We start from the raw sequence: 19,987 nt of genomic DNA on the forward strand, positions 1-19,987 counted from the left end.
TCCAGGCCTTGAAGTTCTCATTACTGGCCTCATGCAAGTACAGAAGTTGAGGCATAAGTTGATTAATAATTCATGGAATCGATTCCAGGCTAGCTCTATTCCAAGACTCTCCCTGGCCTGATGACTGCATACTCCCAGGAGTCTCACCTATTTCTCTTAAGGATCTAACAGTTCACTTTTCTGGAGGCCAGGCAATAAGGGAGGGATGGAACAGTATGCTCCAGTCAGTCACAGATCATGCATTTCAAAGTTGGAGGAAGATCCTCAAAGTTGGATTTGCTTTTCTGCATTTCTAAAATCATTTAAATCCTAGCAATGTCATCATCTGATACTTGAAACCCCTGAATACATCTGAAAATCCTATTTTGGTGCAAGGAGAAAAATTTCTAAATGAAGTCAATTTTTAGACAGGACAGGATAAGAGAGAGGACCAGGACCTGAGGTTACTAGGGTCCCATGGCTGTCTTATCATTAATACTCTAAATATTTCCATGTCTCATATATTCTCATGTCTCTTTATCTCACTATAGACCAAGTTCTCCATTCAGAAAATGGTTTTTTTTTTTTTTTTTTTTTTTGGTGTTTTTTTTTTGAGGCAAAATTCCTGCTGCTCCCTCCTTACTACAATTCCCTTCTCCATAGGTGTCCAGGACTCTAACTTCTGCCCTCAGGCCCACCTGGCAATGTACTTCAGTAACTTCATGTTTCCTTTTAGAATGAGTTGGGTAGAAATACACATACATATATATCTTCCTTGCTGGTTTTGGTCTTTGGGAAATGGTTCTGTGAGATTTTTAGAAAGTTGAACAGGTTCCCCAATGAACCCATTAAGAGCTGCTTAGATTACTACACATGTTCTTGGGACATCCAAATTTTATCATTCTTTAAAGTCAAAAGAAAGAGTTTCTAATGGTGATATTTTAGGGGTTAGAAACAAATAAAAAGAACATTATTTCTCAGTAAAGGAGCCATACTGACATTTATAGATGATTTGGTCAGGCTGACCTTAAATGAAATACAATAATGAAATGAAGACTATTGGAGCAGAAGGAAGGTAAACCTGTGCAAGGATGTTATTTTTGAGGAGAGAAAACAAACTCTGACTTGACAAGCTGCGACAGAGGCATTATTTGCCCTCTATCATTATTTCCGCCCTTCTCTCTTGATATGTAACCACCTGAATTCAGACTACATGTTCCAGCCTCCCTTGCAGCTAGGTGTGGTCACATGTAACTTTGTTCTATGTAGCCAGTGGGATATGAATATTAGGTTGTATTTGACTATCTGGAAGATAGTCACTTTCTTTCCTTTCACCTCCTTGATGGCTGAAATACTGACCTGATGGGTAAGGATAAATAACCACCTTGGACTGTGACACAGAAGTTATGTGTTCTCTGGTGTGCTCAAGGGTGGGTCTCTGAAACATGAATTTCTAGACAGACTGCTTCCAAGACTTCTTTTTTTTTTCTTTTTTTAAAGATTTTATTTATCTGACAGAGAGAGATCACAAGTGGGCAGACAGGCAAGCAGAGAGAGAGAGAGGAGGAAGCAGGCTCCCTGCAGAGCAGAGAGCCCAATGTGGGACTCGATCCCAGGACCCTGAGATCATGACCTGAGCTGAAGGCAGAGGCTTAACCACTGAGCCACCCAGGTGCCCCCCAAGACTTCTTTAAATGTGAGTGAAATAAATGACTGTCTTTGTTTAAGCCACTACTGTGTTGAATTTTTGTGTTACTCTCAACCATACCTAATCTAAACTGCTTGTATCAGTAGTCTGGGAAAGTTTTAATTGATTGACATAGCTTGATGGAGGAAAGAGAAAGAGTGATGGAGAAGACCTGATTCTAAATCTAAGATGGAATATGCTTTAAATATTTTACGTCAAGGGATCTCAAATACTGATCCTGACAGCTGCATCAGAATTACTCCTACAAATCCAGATTGCTGGGTCCCCTTCCTGGAGACTCTGATTTAGTAGATTTTCTATGAGTCTCATGAACTTATATTATTTAAAAACTCCCCATGCAATCCTGATATCTAGGTATATTTGGAAGGTATTTGATCTGGAATTGTTCTTTGCTGGGAAGGTGAGTCAGAACCACCAGAAAAGAATTTTCTCCCTCAAACACAGATGCCTTCATGGACATATGAGAATGCGAGATTGAGGGGGGTGGGAGGGACAAATATTTTGATACTCTGAATTCTGAAATAAGTGATTCTTTAGGCTCTTTGGATCTCCTCTCCTTTTCTCTGCACCCACCCAGAGTCACACAAATGTCACCCTAACAGGCAACTCTCTGTCAGGTTAGCCTTAGTTCAGGTAAACCTACAGTGACATAACTGTATGTGGCTATTTTTTTTTTAACCAGATTACATTTTCTGTGGGAAGTTCATTCACTTCCAGTGTGCATTATAACACATTAATGAATCATAAGTGTATTTGTGATGAAAACAACTACCATTAATGTGCAGGACGAGTTTTAAAGATTCCAGGGCCTCAAACATCAGAGGTTGCATTTTTTGGTACCTACAAAAATCTGCAAGGTCAGCAGATTCAGTTGAACAGCTATCAGCTGAAGTTGTTCTAAAAGTACTTGGGCACACCAGTGGGTTCCTCTGGCTGCAAAGGTGACAGGCACGGCAAAGTGTTACCAGAAAGCAGATCATGGCAGGTGTGAGACATTCCCAACAACAGTGGATAGGACAGGATTATATTAAGCAGCATGTCCACACCAAAGTAATCCTTTTACAAGATCCCCCCTCATGTTGACAGTTACAAGCTGCTTGACCGCTCTGCTCTCCCACCTTTTTCTGGGAAGCTAGAGAAAGTCCCTCCACCAGAAAGAAGTCTCTCATTCACTACCATCTGCAAATCTCAGCGGAAATAAAATAAAACAGAACCAAATGTCCATTCTAAGGCAAACTTTGAAAAGAGTGCCAAGGATAACAAAGATATAACTCCAGCTGGGTCACCAACTGACCCAGTCTCAGTTTGGGTAAATCACTCAATTTATCTAGTTTTTAGAATTAAGGGACTGAAGTTGATGAACCATGAATTCCCTTTTAAGAGTTGTACAACTTTATATCTATCTTATAGGAAACTGTATTATATGTAAGTGTGTGAAAGTAAAAGCTTCCTTCTATCAATTATATATTTACTTTAATTTTAAAAGATAAAAATCCTAACTCCCAATGTAAAATCATCAGACAGACATGCATGTAAGCATACCCTTCAGAACTTGAATTTCTGGAAATGGTTTCTTGGTCACCTAATCCCCACAAACTGATGGCATCCTGCTGTTCCTGCCAAAAGACTCTATTATGCAAATATTTAGGCTAGGCCTTTTAAACATGAACAAATGTTTATTTCACTCTTCCAAGTAACATCATCCAGAGGGCTCAAAAGATACTGAATTCGGGCATTTATTGACTGTATAGCTATGGGATCTTATTAATAGGTATGTCTGAGACCTAACCTTATGCTTCCTGATCGTTTTCTCATTGAGCAAAACTGCAACCAGAAATAAGACACAACCCTTTTATTGGTTATTGTTATTACAAAGTGACCTTGAGTCTGTCCATTTTAATCCTTCTCCATTTTAATCCTTTCTAAATCCTTTTTAAATCCTTTCTCCATTTTAATCCTTCCCCTTCCCTAGGTGACACTCCAGCAATGAGATCCTTACTTCCTGAACCTTCCACCTAGCCCTGCTATAATGCGTCCTTGATCCAAAGACCACTGTCCATGCAAAAGGTTTTAAAAGAGAAATGGGAACTCTGAGAAGTTTCAGGACAAATTTGGAGGTCCAACAGCCCCAATGGATGAAGTGGCAATGGAATTTAGGGAAACAGAGAGAAAAAAGCCAAACTTACTTCATCCACATGCCCCACAGCTCCATAGAGTCTTGCCATTTGTCCGATGAGGTAGGGGAATCTCTCACCAATCTCTTTCAGCATTGGAAGAAAACCATTCAAAGCCACAGGTTCGTAGCCTGCTATCTCTATGAGGATGTTTAGGATGACATCATTATGGGTTGAATCTTTCAAATACCCGATTAGGAAAGGAATACATTTCTGAGCCACCTACAAAAAGGAAAGAGAGGAGAAGAAAGAGAAACAAGGAAGAAAATTAATTAAATCAGAATCAATCTAATATTTTTTTCATGAAATCTAAAGTCAGCACATTCTGGGATTATTGCCCTCATTGCAACTCAAACATACCCCCCACAACTGGAATTTAAAATTTATGATAAAGTTTCAGAGGATTTGGTTTCTTTTCATCTGTGCTGTGCTATTGGAGAGTAAAGTTTACAAAAATGTTTAGATACTGCTATTCATAAATCAAGTTTTGATGTGTTATGTCCTCACCAGAATATTACATTTCCTCCAAGAACCATAAGAGCTATGATTTAAAGGACAATATGGTATGTCAAAGATCCTTGATGACTTTAATGAACATCTTCAAGTTGGAGAAGTATGCCTTGGAAATATTTAATAATAAAAATAAGGAAACAGGAAAGAGCTTTAACATTTTCTTTAATTTTCCATTTTGATCACAAAAATGTACTAAGATAAAAAAGATTACCGGGGGGTGCCTGGGTGGCTCAGTGGGTTAAGCCTCTGCCTTCGGCTCAGGTCATGGTCTCAGGGTCCTGGGATCGAGCCCCACATCGGGCTTTCTGCTCAGCGGAGAGCCTGCTTCCCTTCCTCTCTCTCTCTGCCTGCCTCTCTGCTTACTTGTGATCTCTGTCTGTCAAATAACTAAATAAAATCTTAAAAAAAAAAAAAGATTACCAAAGTAAAATAATTTCTACCATATTCCTGATACCCTAATATTGCTTTCTTGACTTGGAATGCTTTTGTGAATATAAAAATGCAATAATTCATATTAAAGAAAATGTGACTTTTTGTGGAATAAAGTCACTATGTTAATACATAGACAGGTTGCATGCTAACAATTTGATGAATTGTTTTGTCTGTTAAAATAAAATAATTAGAAAGGATAACCTGTGGAAAACTGAACAATAAAGTAAAAACAATTTGCTCATCCCTATTTCTACTACGTTGATTTTTTTGTTTGATGTTGGTTTGCTCTTTTGGTTTGTCACTTTTTTTTGGTAAGGTCAACTTGAAATATAGCTTCCAGTATTAAAACAGAATCTGATACTCAGGTTAGCCTGCTAAATTTATAATTCACCTCCTGCCAAAAACCTACTTCCCCCACGTCCCTCTCTAGCTAGCTCTAAGTATCTCTTTTCTCCATAAATGGCACCATTATCTGCCTGGCTACTCAAGTCAGAAATCTGGGAGTCACTTTTGACAGCTGTTTCTCCCTCATCAGAGGCTCATCCAAGCAACCACTAAGTGGTTCATTCCACCTCCCAGGTATCTCACAGATCTCTCCACTTCCCTTCATTTTCATTCATCTCTCCACTCACTCATTCACAAATATTTATTGAATCCTCTCTATTTTCAAGGTAGTGTTCTAGGTGCCAGTATTACGGCTGCTAATAAGTCTGACTTTGTGGCATACTTCAGTGTGTAGTAAAGAAGACATTCCATAAAACAAATAATTACAAAGGAAATGCATAATCATAAATTCTAATTAAGTGCCGTACAGGGAAAATCCAAGGTGCTGTGAGACCTGTGAGACATGTCCTGGGGACCTCATTCAGGCTGGGGTCAGGGAAGTACTGTCAGCAGGTACCTCTAAGCTGAAACCATAGATCCCCTCATCCTGAACCTGCATTATTCCAACAGCTTTCTAACTATTCTCTCTGTCTTCAATCTCATCCACCCAATTCCTTTTCTGCTTTGTGGCCACAATGGTAACCCTTCCCCTGCTTAACATAGTTCACTAATTTGACATTGCTCTCCAGATAGAGATTTAACATAACTTTTCTGAACTGATGACAATCTATCTTTCTAGACTTATCTTACCTATTCTACCCTCTCCCATCTAGACCCTATCACATATCATACTTCAACCATGTTGATTTTTTTTTTAAAGATTTTATTTATTTATTTGAGAGAGACAGTGAGAGAGAGCATGAGCGAGGAGAAGGTCAGAGAGAGAAGCAGACTCCCCGCGTAGCCGGGAGCCCGATGCGGGACTCGATCCCGGGACTCCAGGATCATGACCTGAGCCGAAGGCAGTCGTCCAACCAACTGAGCCACCCAGGCGTCCCAACCATGTTGATTTTTTAAAAAATTTTTTCTTGACCTGCTAAGTTTTCTCTTGCATCTAGTATTTAACTCATGTGATCGATTCTGCCTATAATTCTTATTATTCTATTTTGCTTGACACTCCTCACTCTTGAGGCCATGGATTAGCTGCTGTTTCCTTTAAAAGCCTTCCTCCACTCCCTTCTCTCCCCATTCAGTCCAGTGTCTTGGCTGAGGCCCCTATCATACCCTAAATGGCTCCCAACAAACCTTTCTCATGCTTTCTTCATATTGCTGCTCTAGATGTCTGCTTTGCAGGCTGGATTAAAAACTCTACAAGGTCAAGACTCAATTCTAATTTGTATTCCATTGCACACCCAAAGCCTAGCACAAAGCCTGGCCAAAAAATGAGTCGATAAATATTTGAGGCACAAATCAAAGGAAGACATGTCTAAATGATTTTATAGGGTAGCCTTTGAATAACCTCCACACTTTACCCTATAGTGTTGAACAGTTGCACATAATGTTTAACATACATATTGTCACATGTCATATACAACATAACTAATAGGGACATAAAAAAGACATTTTGAGATGACTAAAATTATCCTATGTACAAATTTAAACTTGATACTCATAGCCAGTACTTGCTAAGTAAGGGCCAGGGCTAGTTTCTGGTATATGGCACATAGGAACGCACAGTTCTGTAAATGCTGCCTGTGCATTTGGAAGCAGTTGTATGTCCTTCAGGAGAAACCACGAGAGATCCCTGGCACATGAGGCAGAAGTGTCAGCCAGCTGCTCTGGGTCAGGGCACCATACTTAACCTGAGTCTTTTAGGAATGGAAAATGCTTACACACTTCCTGCCCCATTCTATAAAATTCCATTTCCTAGTCCTTACACTTCATGTCCTATTCCTGGAACATGAAGGTCTCTGTGACACGTGCTTCTAGTCATGCCAATTTTATTTAAACTCTAGCCATACATCCCAAGCCATGCAAGAAAATACTGTATTCATTGTCCCATAAGGAAAAAAAAAAAAACCAAAATAAAAGGAAAAACAAGCGAGCAAGCTAGCTAGCTAGCTGGCTCATGGAGAATACATGTATGTTTAGGCAGAGTTGAACCCATAGAAGCAAAGAGAAGAGAAGCCCTGAATAGCATAAACAAAGTAATTTTACCAGTTAAACAAAAGTTGATTATTTTGCCATTTCCTGATAGCCCAAAGCTTATTATGATGGTGATAGAAAGGATAGATATTTCTTGAAGTTTATCACACATATGAAAAGCAAGTGGTACTTTGGGCTTTAGATAGATTATTCTTAGATAAGAAGGAATTTTATTTTCTAAACACAGGGCATTTCCTTAGGCTGCTTTCTTTTATGCTCCTTCACTTGGGGCTGCTTCACATCTCAGAGAAAGCTTTGTCATCACTGAGAGCAGAGTAGCCACTAAGACAGCATCAATGGCTGAAGGAGAGCCAGCCAACATGGCCTTTGTTCAAGCCATAAACCTCATGGCACAGACCTCTGAAAGAGCTTCCCAACTGACCTCCTGGCCTCAAATCTCTCTTCCTTCTATTCTGCTGTCATTATCCCAAAACCCCATTAGAATCATGTCAAGACTTCAAAGATTTCTCATGGCCTACAGCTGGAATCCCAATGCCATGGCATTCACTGGTGGGCATATCTACTGCCTCTTCCACCATGAACTCTGACCCAGAGACATGCCACTGATCACCCACAGCTGGCCCGAACACAGAGTGAACACTTATGCTTTCAAAGCCCATCTCAAATGGCTCTACTTCTGGGAACCATTCCCCACAGCCCATTCGAACACATGCAGAACCAGGGGTTAGAGGACAAATAAAGGTCGTCACACCACACACTCCAATACTCAGCAGCTACTCCTCCACCTGACACATATACCTTTATAACAATCTAGGAGGCCTGATTTGAATTTGGAAGTTTTGGCTGGGTATAAGGAACAGAGAGAAATGACCCCTAGACCACATTTCTTGTCCCTCTTTTCTCCTTCTCCCCCAGCTTTGCCCTGCAAGGAGTCTTGTATGCATGTATGTGAATACCCCAGCCCACATATGCAAGTTCATCTGGGACATGCCTCAGGCCTATGGGGTCACACTATCAGCATGGCCTGTCCTTGGGAGAACAGATCCAGGGACCAGGCCTGCTGAAGCCCTGGAAGCAGGAAGGAGATGATACATAGGAAAAGATTTCCAAGGTCCCAGTTACCTGGACTATATTTAATAGGCAACGGAATGCATGGAAATTGGGAGAACATGCAGGTGAGGCTCAGATCAGGACCTTCTAAAGTAAGTATTTTTAAAGATAGGCACCTATCTCTGACTTGTCCACTCCTTCCAGGGCAGACTTAAATACTGTCTTTTTTGTGCTCCCAGAGCAGTCTGCTGACAGATTTAGCATCTTGTCATTGACCTCAAGTTTTGTCGTTGCATCTCATCACCCCAGGCCATGGGGACCTTGAAGGTAGGGCCATCTGAACACATAGCACCATAACTTAATTGGCAACAAATGACTCTTCAATTCTTATGCATAGAATAAAAGGAAGAGCTATGGTGTGTGTGTATATATGTGTACATGTGTGATTATGTACTCCCTCTTAAATTGGTCCTCAGGCTCAATTTTATCTTCTAATTAATTTGGCCAGCATTAACAATCTATTAATCTCCAAAACTCTGTAATAACTGTCATTCATCCTTTGCTAATCACTCTTACCATACTGACAAAATATATATTCTTAAAACGATGGTTCTGCTTCAAAGACTGTTGTAGAACAGACTATATATTCCATCACTCTGTCTTCTTAATGTTCTGCAAATAGCTTCTTATTTTAAATAAGTACCAAAAGTGACCTCTGAGTATTGTCAGCCAGATGATGCTGGGGTAGGTGCTGCACGATTAGGTACGTGAATAGGAATGCTCAAAGCTGTTGAGGGAAAGTCCAAGAAAATGACTCTCTCCTCTAGGAGCCAGACCACAAAAGCAGTTTCTCTGGGTTTGGACATTAATCAACAGAGGGCTGACATTGCTATTTTCTGCCACTCATCTCTGTATGGTTGGGGCTAGAGGCCCAAATCCTGGGGATAATAACAGATGGGCTCTTATGTGTTACTAAATTCTCTTTCTTTTGTTGGCTAGATTACAGCATGGCTTATGGCAGCCAAGAATACAGACTTAGCCCCAAAAGGCCACTTGGAAAACTGACCACCCAGCCTTTTCCTATAAATGGACCCTGAGGATTCTCTGGAGGTTCCAACCTGAATCACCATCCAGGAATTCCCTCTCTCCAGCTAGAAAGGATAGTTTCCTGAAAGAGGGATACCCAGAGGGCAGCAATGGAGGAAGGGAACCCACCTGCCTGGCTGGCCACAACATCCGTCCCCACCCCGTCCTGATTCTTTTTTGCCCACTGTCTAATTAAGGAATGTGTGAGAGAGAAGGTGACTCTGGCACTTCTCTGGCTCACTGCCTACACACCTCAGTAATCAAGTGTGAGCTCCCAAAGAGCTGTGTGATAAGCCATAGGAGGCTGGTGGGGGCTGCTTTAACATGAAGGGGAGTGCTGATGGGAAACAAAGGTTTGGGTCTTTCTCCTGCTCTAACTTCTTCCCCCATTAGGGCCCTGGCAAAGGTAGGGTCCATTCACATCACTGTGGATTTCCTAAACCCTTGCTTCTTCATTCTGGGATTCACACTCAGTACTCACAATGCCTATGGGACTCTGCTTTCACTCTCTCCTCCTTCTCATTCAGTCTTACTTATTCCTTCTTCTATCTAGCTCACCTTTCTGACTGCTATCGTCTACTGGGCCCTCTGGAATTCCCATCTGCTTCATAAGCCACAGCCTGACAGCCTTTGTCCAGGGTGTTGAGGCCAAAAGATCTCAACAGCTAGAATTAGACTGGGTTTACAATGTAGCCCAGCCTTAAATCTATGGCTTTAGGAAAGTTATCTAACCAGTGACAGCCACAGATCTTCTGTAAGTGGCAGTCTCAGGGAGGGCAGTATGACTATAATGAACAGTGGGAGAAACAGACACTGCCCATATGAAAATTGGAGGGGCTGGTAAAGAAGAAGAGACTGTGAAAAGCCACTTCACTGTCACTCCTTTGTACCTCCACAGTTGTTAACCTCTCCAAACGTTGACTTTTCTGTTGACCAAAGGAAAAGTTGTTGTGGTGAATAAGTGAGATAATGTTGTAAAACACCTACACAGTGTCCAGAACTTGACATTAGTTCAACAACTATTAGTGCCCCTTGTTTACCATCCTCTGCTTCCTGTAACCAGCTGGGAACCCTACAGGAACACCTTGGAGAGGTTCCAGACCACCACAATAGAGTAAACGGCCCAATAAAGAGATTCAAATGAATTTTTTGCTTTCCCAGCACATATAAAATTTATGTTTATACTCTACTATCGTCTATTAAGTGTGCAATAGCATTATGTCTAAAAAATGTATATACCTTAGTTAAAATACATTGTTTAAAAATGCTAACCATCATCTGAGCTTTTGGCGAATTGTAATCTTTTTGCTGGCAGAGGGTCTTGTCTTTATGTTGATGGCTGCTGACTGATCAGGGTGATGGCTGCTGAAGGCTGGGGTCCTGTGGCAATTTCTTAAAATAAGATAGCAATGAAATTCACCACATCAACTGACTCTTCCTTTCACAAATGATTTCTCTACAGCATGAAATATTATTTGATAGCATTTTACCCACAGTAGAACTGCTTTCAAAACTGGAGTCAATCCTCTCAAATTATGCTGCTGCTTTATCAACCAAGTGTATGTAAGATTCTAAATCCTTTGTTGTCATTACAACAGTCTCCACAGCTTCTTCACTGGGAGTGGATTCCAGCTCAAGAAACCACTTCCTTTGCTCCTCCAAAAGAAGCATGTCTTCATATCTTTAAAAGTTTTATCACAAAATTGTAGCAATTCAGTCTCATCTTCAGGTTCCTGTTTAAGTCTAGTTCTCATGCTATTTTTGCCATATCTGCAGTTACTTCCTCCAGGGAAGTCATGAATCCTCAAAGTCATCCATGAAGGTTGGAATCAACTTCTTCCAAACTCCTGTTCACAATAATATTTTGTCCTCCTCTCATGAACCATGAACGTTCTTACTGATGTCTACAATGTTAACTCCTTTCCAGAAGGTTTTCGGTTTACTTTGCCCAGATCCATCAGAGGAATCACTATGTATGGCAGCTACAGTCTTATGAAGTGTATTTCTTAAGTAGTAGTACTTCAAAGTTCAAATCCACTCACTGATCCACTCATGTTAGCAGGCATGAAAACATTGATTTCATAGTACACATCCATTAGAGCTCTTGGGTGACCACGTGAATGGTCAATGAGCCGTCATATTTTGAAAGGAATCTCTCTCTTTCTCTTCCTTTTTCTGAGCTGTAAGTCTCAACAGTGGGCTTAAAATATTTAGTAAACCACGTTGTAAACAGATGTGCTGTCAACCAGGCTTTGTTGTTCCATTTCTAGAGCACAGGCAGAGTGGAGTTAGCATCATTCTTAAGGACTCTAGAATTTTCAAAATGGTCAGTGAGCATTGGCTTTAACTTGAAGTCACCAACTGCAGCAACCCCTAACAAAAGAGAAGGGTGTCCTTTGAGGTCTTAAAGCCAAGCATTGATTTCTCCTCTATAGCAATGAAATTCCTAGACAGCATCTTCTTCTAAGAGAAGGCTGGTTTATTAGCACGGAAAAATCTGTTGTTTAGTGCAGCCACCTTCATGAATTTTCTTAGATCGATCATCTACATAGCTTGTTACAGCTTCAACATCAAACTTCACTTCCACAGGTTCCTCACCTCTCTCCACTTTTGTAGAACTGAGCTGCATTAGGCTTTGGCTTAAGAAAACGTCATGGCTGGTTTCATCTTTTATCCAGACCACTCACACTTTCTCCACAGCAAAAATAAGGCTGTTTGGTTTTCTTATCACTCATGCGTTCAAAGGAGTAGCACTTTCAATTTTCTTCAAGAACTTTTCCTTTACATTTACAACTTAGCTAAGAGATCGATATTTGGCACAAGAGGCCCAGCTTTTGACCTATGTCAGCTTTTGGCATGCCTTCTTCATTAAGCTAATTCATGCCTAGTTTTTTATTTAAAGTGAGAGAGCTGCTACTCCTCCTTTCACCTGAACACTTAGAGGCTTTTCTAGGGTTCTTAGGTGGCCTAATTTCAATTGTGTTGTGTCTCAAGGAATGGGGGAACGCTGGGATAGGGAGATAGATGGGGAATGGAGGGTGAATGGGGCAGTCAAAACACACACATTTATCTATGAAGTTTGCATCCCTATGGGTGCAGTTTGGGGTACCCCAAAACAATTACAATAGTATCATTAAAGATCACTGATCACACATCACCATAACAAATATAATAATAATAAAGACGTTTGAATCATTGCAAGAATTATGAAAAAGTGACACAGAGACTCAAAGTAAACAAGTGCTATTGGAAAAATTGTAACCATAGCCTTGCTTGACGCAGGGTGGCCACAAAACCTTAATTTGTAAAAAATACAATAGCTGCAAAGTGCAGTGAATTGAACTTGGTTATTTCCCCCAGACAAAGAGAGAGAAGGAAGTTGGGGATCAGAGTCCTAGATCTGTCACTTACTTCTTACTATCTGTGTGATGGGGGCAAGTTAACCTCCCAGAACATCCATTTGGACTGGTATAGAATAGAGAAAAAAATAACACATCATAGAGTTATTGGTAGGAGTAAATTAAATTGGTAGGATTAGGGGTGTCTGGGTGGCTCAGTTGTGAAGTGTCTGCCTTTGGCTCAGGTCATGATCCCAGTGTCCTGGGATTGAGCCCTGTATTGGGCTCCCTGCTTAGAGAGAGGCCTGCTTCTCCCTCTCCCACTTTCCTGCCTTTGTATTCCCTCTCTTGCTATCTCTCTCTGTCACAAATAAATAATAATATCTTAAAATTAAAATAAATAAATAAATCGGTAGGATTAGATGATTGGTAGGATTAGATACTAAAAAAAAGAAGTCCTTTATGAATGATTAGGTCCTCTGCAACTTTAGGCACTAATACTAACTCATCTGTGTTAAGAAATATTCATGAAGTGAAAAAGTGCTCCATATCACTCGGCATCAGGGAAATACAAATCAAAACCACCATGAGATATCACCTCACACCAGTCAGAATGGCTAAAATTAACAAGTCAGGAAATGACAGATGCTGGCGAGGATGCGGAGAAAGGGGAACCCTCCTACACTGTTGGTGGGAATGCAAGCTGGTGCAACCACTCTGGAAAACAGCATGGAGGTTCCTCAAAATGTTGAAAATAGAACTACCCTATGACCCTGCAATTGCACTGCTGGGTATTTACCCTAAAGATACAAACGTAGTGATCCGAAGGGGCACGTGCACCCGAATGTTTATAGCAGCAATGTCTACAATAGCCAAACTATGGAAAGAACCTAGATGTCCATCTACAGACGAATGGATAAAGAAGATGTGGTATATATACACAATGGAATACTATCCAGCCATCAAAAGAAATGAAATCTTGCCATTTGCGACGACGTGGATGGAACTAGAGGGTATCATGCTTAGCGAAATAAGTCAATCGGAGAAAGACAACTATCATATGATCTCCCTGATATGAGGGAGAGGAGATGCAACATGGGGGGTTGAGGGGGTAGGAGAAGAGTAAATGAAACAAGATGGGATTGGGAGGGAGACAAACCATAAGTGACTCTTATTCTCACAAAACAAACTGAGGGTTGATGGGGGGAGGGGGTTGGGAGAGGGGGGTGGGGTTATGGATATTGGGGAGGGTATGTGCTATGGTGAGTGTTGTGAAGTGTGTAAACCTGGCGATTCGCAGACCTGTACCCCTGGGGATAAAAATATATGTTTATAAAGCTGTAAAAAAAAAAAAAAAAGAAAAAAGAAAGGATGAATACCCAAGTTTTGTAGCAACATGGACGGGACTGGAAGAGATTATGCTGAGTGAAATAAGTCAAGCAGAGAGAGTCAATTATCATATGGTTTCACTTATTTGTGGAGCATAACAATTAGCATGGAGGACAAGGGGAGATGGAGAGGAGAAGGGAGTTGAGGGAAATTGGAAGGGGAGGTGAACCATGAGAGACTATGGACTCTGAAAAACGATCTGAGAATTTTGAAGGGGTGGGGGGTGGGAGGTTGGGGGCACCAGGTGGTGGGTATTGTAGAGGGCACGGATTGCATGGAGCACTGGGTGTGGTGCAAAAATAATGAATACTGTTATGCTGAAAAAATTTAAAAAAAAATAAATAAAATAAAATAATAAAATAGAAAAAAAAAAGAAAGAAATATTCATGAAGTGACTTCTGTGTGCCAGGTCCTATGCAAGGCCTCAGGCACATAGTGGTGAACAAAGTCGTCTTCATGTCGCCAGCATTTGCATCACAGCCAAGGTGGTTCAGAGAGAGTCCAGTAGAGACAGATTCATTACAGTGTGAAATTTGGTATGGCAGAGATGTGGGGAAGGAAGGAGTCAGAAGATTCCTAGACATAGACATAGAAGTACTTGTCTAATGACCAGGAATAGTCAGTCCAGAAAGAGTGGTAGTGGTGATGAGGGAAGAACATTCCAGAAGAACACAGCATGTATATAAAAACTCAGTGCACTGAGAGGAGAGTGTCCAACCATGGGTGTTTAGGACCCCATAATTGTTCAAGGTGCTGGGAGTTAAAGAGGCCCCATCAGAACAGACAGTGGTCAGGGGCCTGATTATAAATGACTTTTTCTGTGTCTCAGCCACAGAGGAGCTATAACCAGGTGTCTGATGAGACCTCTTTGAATGTCACCCATGGTGCCACCATTACTCTTGGATCCCATCATTTGAGGTTGGAAGACCCCAAGTCTTCTCCCTTCCCCTTCCTATAAGTGAGCCTCCTGCTGGTTTCATCTATGTTTATGTCCAGCCTTTAGCCCATGGGAAATAAATTGAATTAAATGACTCTCCCTAGGTCCCCTTTGAATTTTTATTGACCCTGCCTTTCCAAAAACTATGTTTTGGGCGCCTGGATGGCTAGGTGGGTTGGGCTGCTGCCTTCGGCTCAGGTCGTGACCTCAGGGTCCTGGGATCGAGTTCCACATCAGGCTCTCTGCTCAGCGGGGAGCCTGCTTCCCTTCCTCTCTCTCTGCCTGCCTCTCTGCCTACTTGTGATCTCTGTCTGTCAAATAAATAAATAAAATCTTTATAAAAAAAAATAAAAACTATGTTTTGCTCTTGTTTGCAGGCTGCAAATAAAATGGCATGCCAGCTGGCTCCTTTATGAAACCAAGTTTGGTGTTTTGGTCACCCCTCCCCATTCCCCCATATCATCTGGTCCCCAAATTCTATCTGTGGTAGGCAGAATAATGACTCCCCAAAGATGTATATACACCCTAATCCCCAGAACCTGTGATGATGTTGCCTTGTGCAGCAAAAGGGACTTTGCAGGTATAATTAAGCTCAAGGTCTTGAGATGGAGAGATAATCATGGATCATCTGGGTGGCACCAACAAGGGCCCTTAGAAGAGGGAGGAAAGAGTCTCAGAGTCAGAGAAGGAGATGTGATGAGAAAAGCAGAGGTGAGAGGAAGGCAGGACAGGAGCTGAGAAGTGCAGGCAGCCTCCAGAAGCTGGAAAAAGTCAAAGAAACAGATTTCTCCCCTAGTGCCTCCAGAAGGAGTGCAACCCTGTTGACCCATTTGGGACTTCTGATCTCAAGAACTGGAGGATAATAAATTTGTGCTGTCTTAAATCAAGTTTGTGGTCATTTGTTTCAGCAGGGCTGGGAAACAAATACCCTACCCATTCTGTTCCCTTCAGGCCAAGCCTCCTCTTAGGTGATCCAGTGATCCCTCAACTCTATTCCTTGCCCAAACTCTACTACAGTTTTGCTCCAACTTTTTATCCTTAATTCTTTCCCAAACTGATTCCTCCACTTACACTCTGGTATTCATTCTCCAACTGCTTCTAGCCCCTGATTCTAGCTAGTACTTTGTTCCACATCTGCAATCTCTTCATTGTGACTGGTTTTTATTTTAGCTCTCCTTATTTCGTTAAACTTCTGCACTCGTGCAGTCAATTCCTAACCTTCCTCCACACACAGTCCATAATAGAGGACCACCACTCCTCACCCCACCCACATAGGCAGTGCCCTGCAGAGTCCCCGGTTGTCAAAGCTAAGTTCAGTTCCTGTCTCCAAGGTACTTTACTTCTCCAGATCTTGATCCTGTTGAGTCACTTTTCACCCTTTGGAACCTCAACATCTTTCCCTGGTTCTCCATGGTCTCCAGGCTCTTTGGTCTCTTCTGGTCATTTATTCCTCCCTGAATTCATCAACTTTTTATTGTAATCCTACTGTGTGTGCAGGGAATGCATGTGAATATGCAGACACTGGTCCTATGTCCCTCAAAGAGTTTAGAGCACACTAGGAAAGACAGTCATGCAAAAATAATGACAATATATTGCTCTAAGGGCAAGAGCAAAAACGCGCACCAGGTAACATATATGCCCCAGTCCTCTGCCCAACCTCCCACCTAGCTACTCAAAGTGCGGTCTGAAGCAGTGGGAAAAGCATCACCTGAGAATCTGGAAAAAGGCAGAATCCATGGCCCCTTCCCAAACCTAACCCTGTCTCCACCTCCTCAAGGCCTTTTGCCCCTCTGCTCCACCTGGACCAAAATCTCCCATTCTTCAAGGTCTAGCCCTGAGGCCCTTCCCACTGTGAATCTTCATGTTACCTATTTCTCCCTAAGGCAGAATTTATTGCCCCTCTTTCTGTTTGTACCATCTGTAGAACATTTATCACACTGTTTTATTCTGTTTCATTTCATGAATGTTTACTGAGTGCTTTTGGGTACTATGCCAAGGTCTGGGATACAGAAGAAAAGAAGAAATGATTCCTTACCACCAGGTATTGGCAGCCTATTGTGGTTAATTACACATATGACCATTTTTGCCTGCTTTTCTTTGAACAGTTTGAATGTTGACTTCAAATGTTCCAGTATTCACCTTAATGTTCACTCAGGAAATGAAACAGAGCTGTGACCATGATTGATAAAACCTTGGGCTGACCTTTAATCTTCACTTGAGCACATGTTTGGGTACCTTCTGTAATCCGTTTCTACTTTCCCCTTCCTAGCAGTCTTTAGTCTCTATCTGAGTATCACTGGGGGTCAGCAGAAGCACCAGGGGTACAGTGTGTGTCCTAATACCAGGACTTTTGTTTGGATGTTGGTGGGGTGGGGGGAGGCAGAAGAAGCATGGTGCCTTGAGAGCCCCTTGGACCTGTATGGAGCCCACAAGGAGAAAGCCTGCTGAAAATGGAACCCAAAATCAGAAATCAAATCTGAGAAATAGAGAATAGGAAAACTGTTCTGTTTGTATTATTTGAGCTCCTGGATCAACCACCTCATCAGAAGGCATTTTGCCCCATCTAATTAGCTAATAAATTCCTTTTATTATTTAAATCAACATGGGTTGGGTGTTCTGCAACTGCTAATCACAATCATCCTAATTATTTCAATCTTTTATTTGATTATAAAAAATCAGCAACTAACTTGCTACCTAGAAAACAAGGCTCTGCTGTCACTCCAGGCTGACTTCCCCATGCATAGGTCATTTCCTTGGCCTTTTCTGAGAAACCAGATTCCTGGACTGCATGGCCACACTCAATTTCAATTCAAGCTTTTCTGCCATAGTGACAGGTTTTACCTTTGTTCTGTTTTTAGTACTGTGCCTGTTATGGTTAATTTTATGTGTCCACTTCACTGGGTCATGGAGTGCCCACATGCCTGCTTGAACAGTATTCTGCATGCGTTTGTTGAGGGTGTTTCCAGATGAGACCGGCATTTAAATTGGTAGAATGAGTAAAGCAGATTGCCCTTCCCAATGTGGGCGGGTGTCCTCGAAACTGCTGAGGGCCTGAGTATGAGTGGTTGAGCTGGGACATTGGTCCACTCCTGCCTTAGACCGTGACTTACAGCACCAGCCATCCAGTTCTGAAGCTTTCAGACTCTGACCAAGGCTCACACCTTTGATTCTTCTGCTCCTCAGGCCTTTGGATTTAGACCGGAACTACACCACTTGTTCTCTTGGGCCCTCTGTGTACAAAGGTTGTACTGCAGGACTTCTCAGTCTCATAGTCACGTAAGCCAATCCCAGTTGCTCATGATATATGTATCCTGGTTCTATTTCTCTGGGGAACCATAACACAGTACCCAACCTCTGCCGTCACCTCCTCACTTACATGGGTCTAGAAAAAGCGAATGAGTGCTTTCATTTAAAGATGGGTGTGTTTGGGCACACGGGAGCGGAAACCTGAAGCACATATCCTGTTCTCATACCCAAAAACATGCCTGGTTGTGTGGATCATCAAATACATGATGTGCTTTTGCTTTTTTACCTCTGGTTGCTTTCTCTTCACGGCTACATGCAAAAGCCGGAGAAGATGGTACTGTTCTGGTTGTTCCAGCTGAGACATCAAGGCCAGGAGTTCTGTCAGGTGTCTATTGATTGGCTGAGGCTGCTTTTCATACACAGCAGGCAACACCCTCAACAGCATGGCATTGCCTGTTGAGGGAACAATACCGAGAATGGTGAGTTATTAGCTCAAGGGCAGTGGAAACACATTTATTGTCAATGCAATAAACTTTGCACTTATTCATTAAAAAGTGAGGAGTGAGGGCCAAGTCTTCTTCTAAAAATAACACCATATCTTATTCTGAAAAATCATTAAAGCATGATTTAAATGGATTCCATACAAGGGAATATTTTATTTATTTATTATCTAATGAAAACTTTTCCTGAGTAAGCCACCACGGGGAAAGAGGAAAATTTGACAGTAACCAGACCACACCCTTAAGAAGGAAACTGTTCTGACAAAGAATTCCTGATGAGAAAAAACATTTGGATGTTGTTTAAATGAAAACTAAGCAGTGCCATAAGCATGAAACCAAACCAAAAAAAGTGCAGAGGAATGTATCCACGTTCCTGAGAGATATGGGGGCATGATTAAGACAACTGACATATGGCAAAGGTGCCTTATTTTTATGAATAGTCAGAAAAGTAGCAATGCAAATTTAAATCCCCAATTTCTGTACTATTTCAAGGGAAGTTTAGATTCAGCTTGTTTGTCACACATGATTTGCCTCAAAGACATGTATGGACAACTGGATTTAAAATGGCAAAATCTCCAGAAAAGATACTGCATAAGCTATAGGGACTTATCTGCAAACGACATATGGGAAACATCTGCTTATCACTTTACGGTATGGATTTTTTCTCAAAAGCCTCTCAAGTAACTTAAATGTCTCAGGAGAATTGGTTTCTAGGGATTTCTTGAAGAAAATTCTTTTTGTGTCTATTTACTTTAAATTTGGCTTTGTATATAGAAGAAGGACAGAGAAGGAATCAAATAAGCACCGGTGATTACGCGTATGTAGACCTTTCTCAAACAGAAGGAATGTGTCCACATATAAAGGACATTTAGATATGAGAATTGGACAAAAGGCTATCATTTTCAGAATACCAGTGACTAAAAATAGTAGAAGGGTGATTCTGGATCAACTTAAATGTATATGGGTGATGATTAATAATGAGAATTGCTTTTCCCACATGTGGTTCATAGAATTAATCTCCAGAAGGTTTTGGTCATATGCCCAAGGACTGCAAAGTACTAGAAATATTCAGGGTTTTCTTTTTTAAAACAAGTTGTGTCCATACACAACACATTGCTTTATCTGTTTTCCTTCTCTTTTAACCA

At 41.4% G+C, this 19,987-nt stretch overlaps 1 protein-coding gene across 8 annotated transcripts in view; it reads right to left on the bottom strand.

The window, feature by feature from the left end:
• VEPH1 (ventricular zone expressed PH domain containing 1) overlaps positions 1–19,987 on the bottom strand; it is a 254,978-nt gene that overhangs the window by 168,108 nt on the left and 66,883 nt on the right. For all 8 annotated transcript variants that reach the window (XR_007127157.1, XM_047728863.1, XM_047728862.1 and 5 more), the window contains exons 5-6: positions 18,629–18,795; positions 3,874–4,083 (exon numbers count right to left, since the gene is read on the bottom strand). Coding sequence is in view for 7 of the 8 variants with exons in the window: in XM_047728863.1 (XP_047584819.1) it covers positions 3,874–4,083; positions 18,629–18,795 (377 nt within the window). In the remaining variant the exon portion in view is untranslated. The remainder of the gene's footprint in view (positions 1–3,873; positions 4,084–18,628; positions 18,796–19,987) is intronic.

The sequence above is a fragment of the Lutra lutra genome, chromosome 1 (genome assembly GCF_902655055.1).
Source record: "Lutra lutra chromosome 1, mLutLut1.2, whole genome shotgun sequence".
In the NCBI taxonomy this organism is placed as follows: Eukaryota; Metazoa; Chordata; class Mammalia; order Carnivora; family Mustelidae; genus Lutra; species Lutra lutra.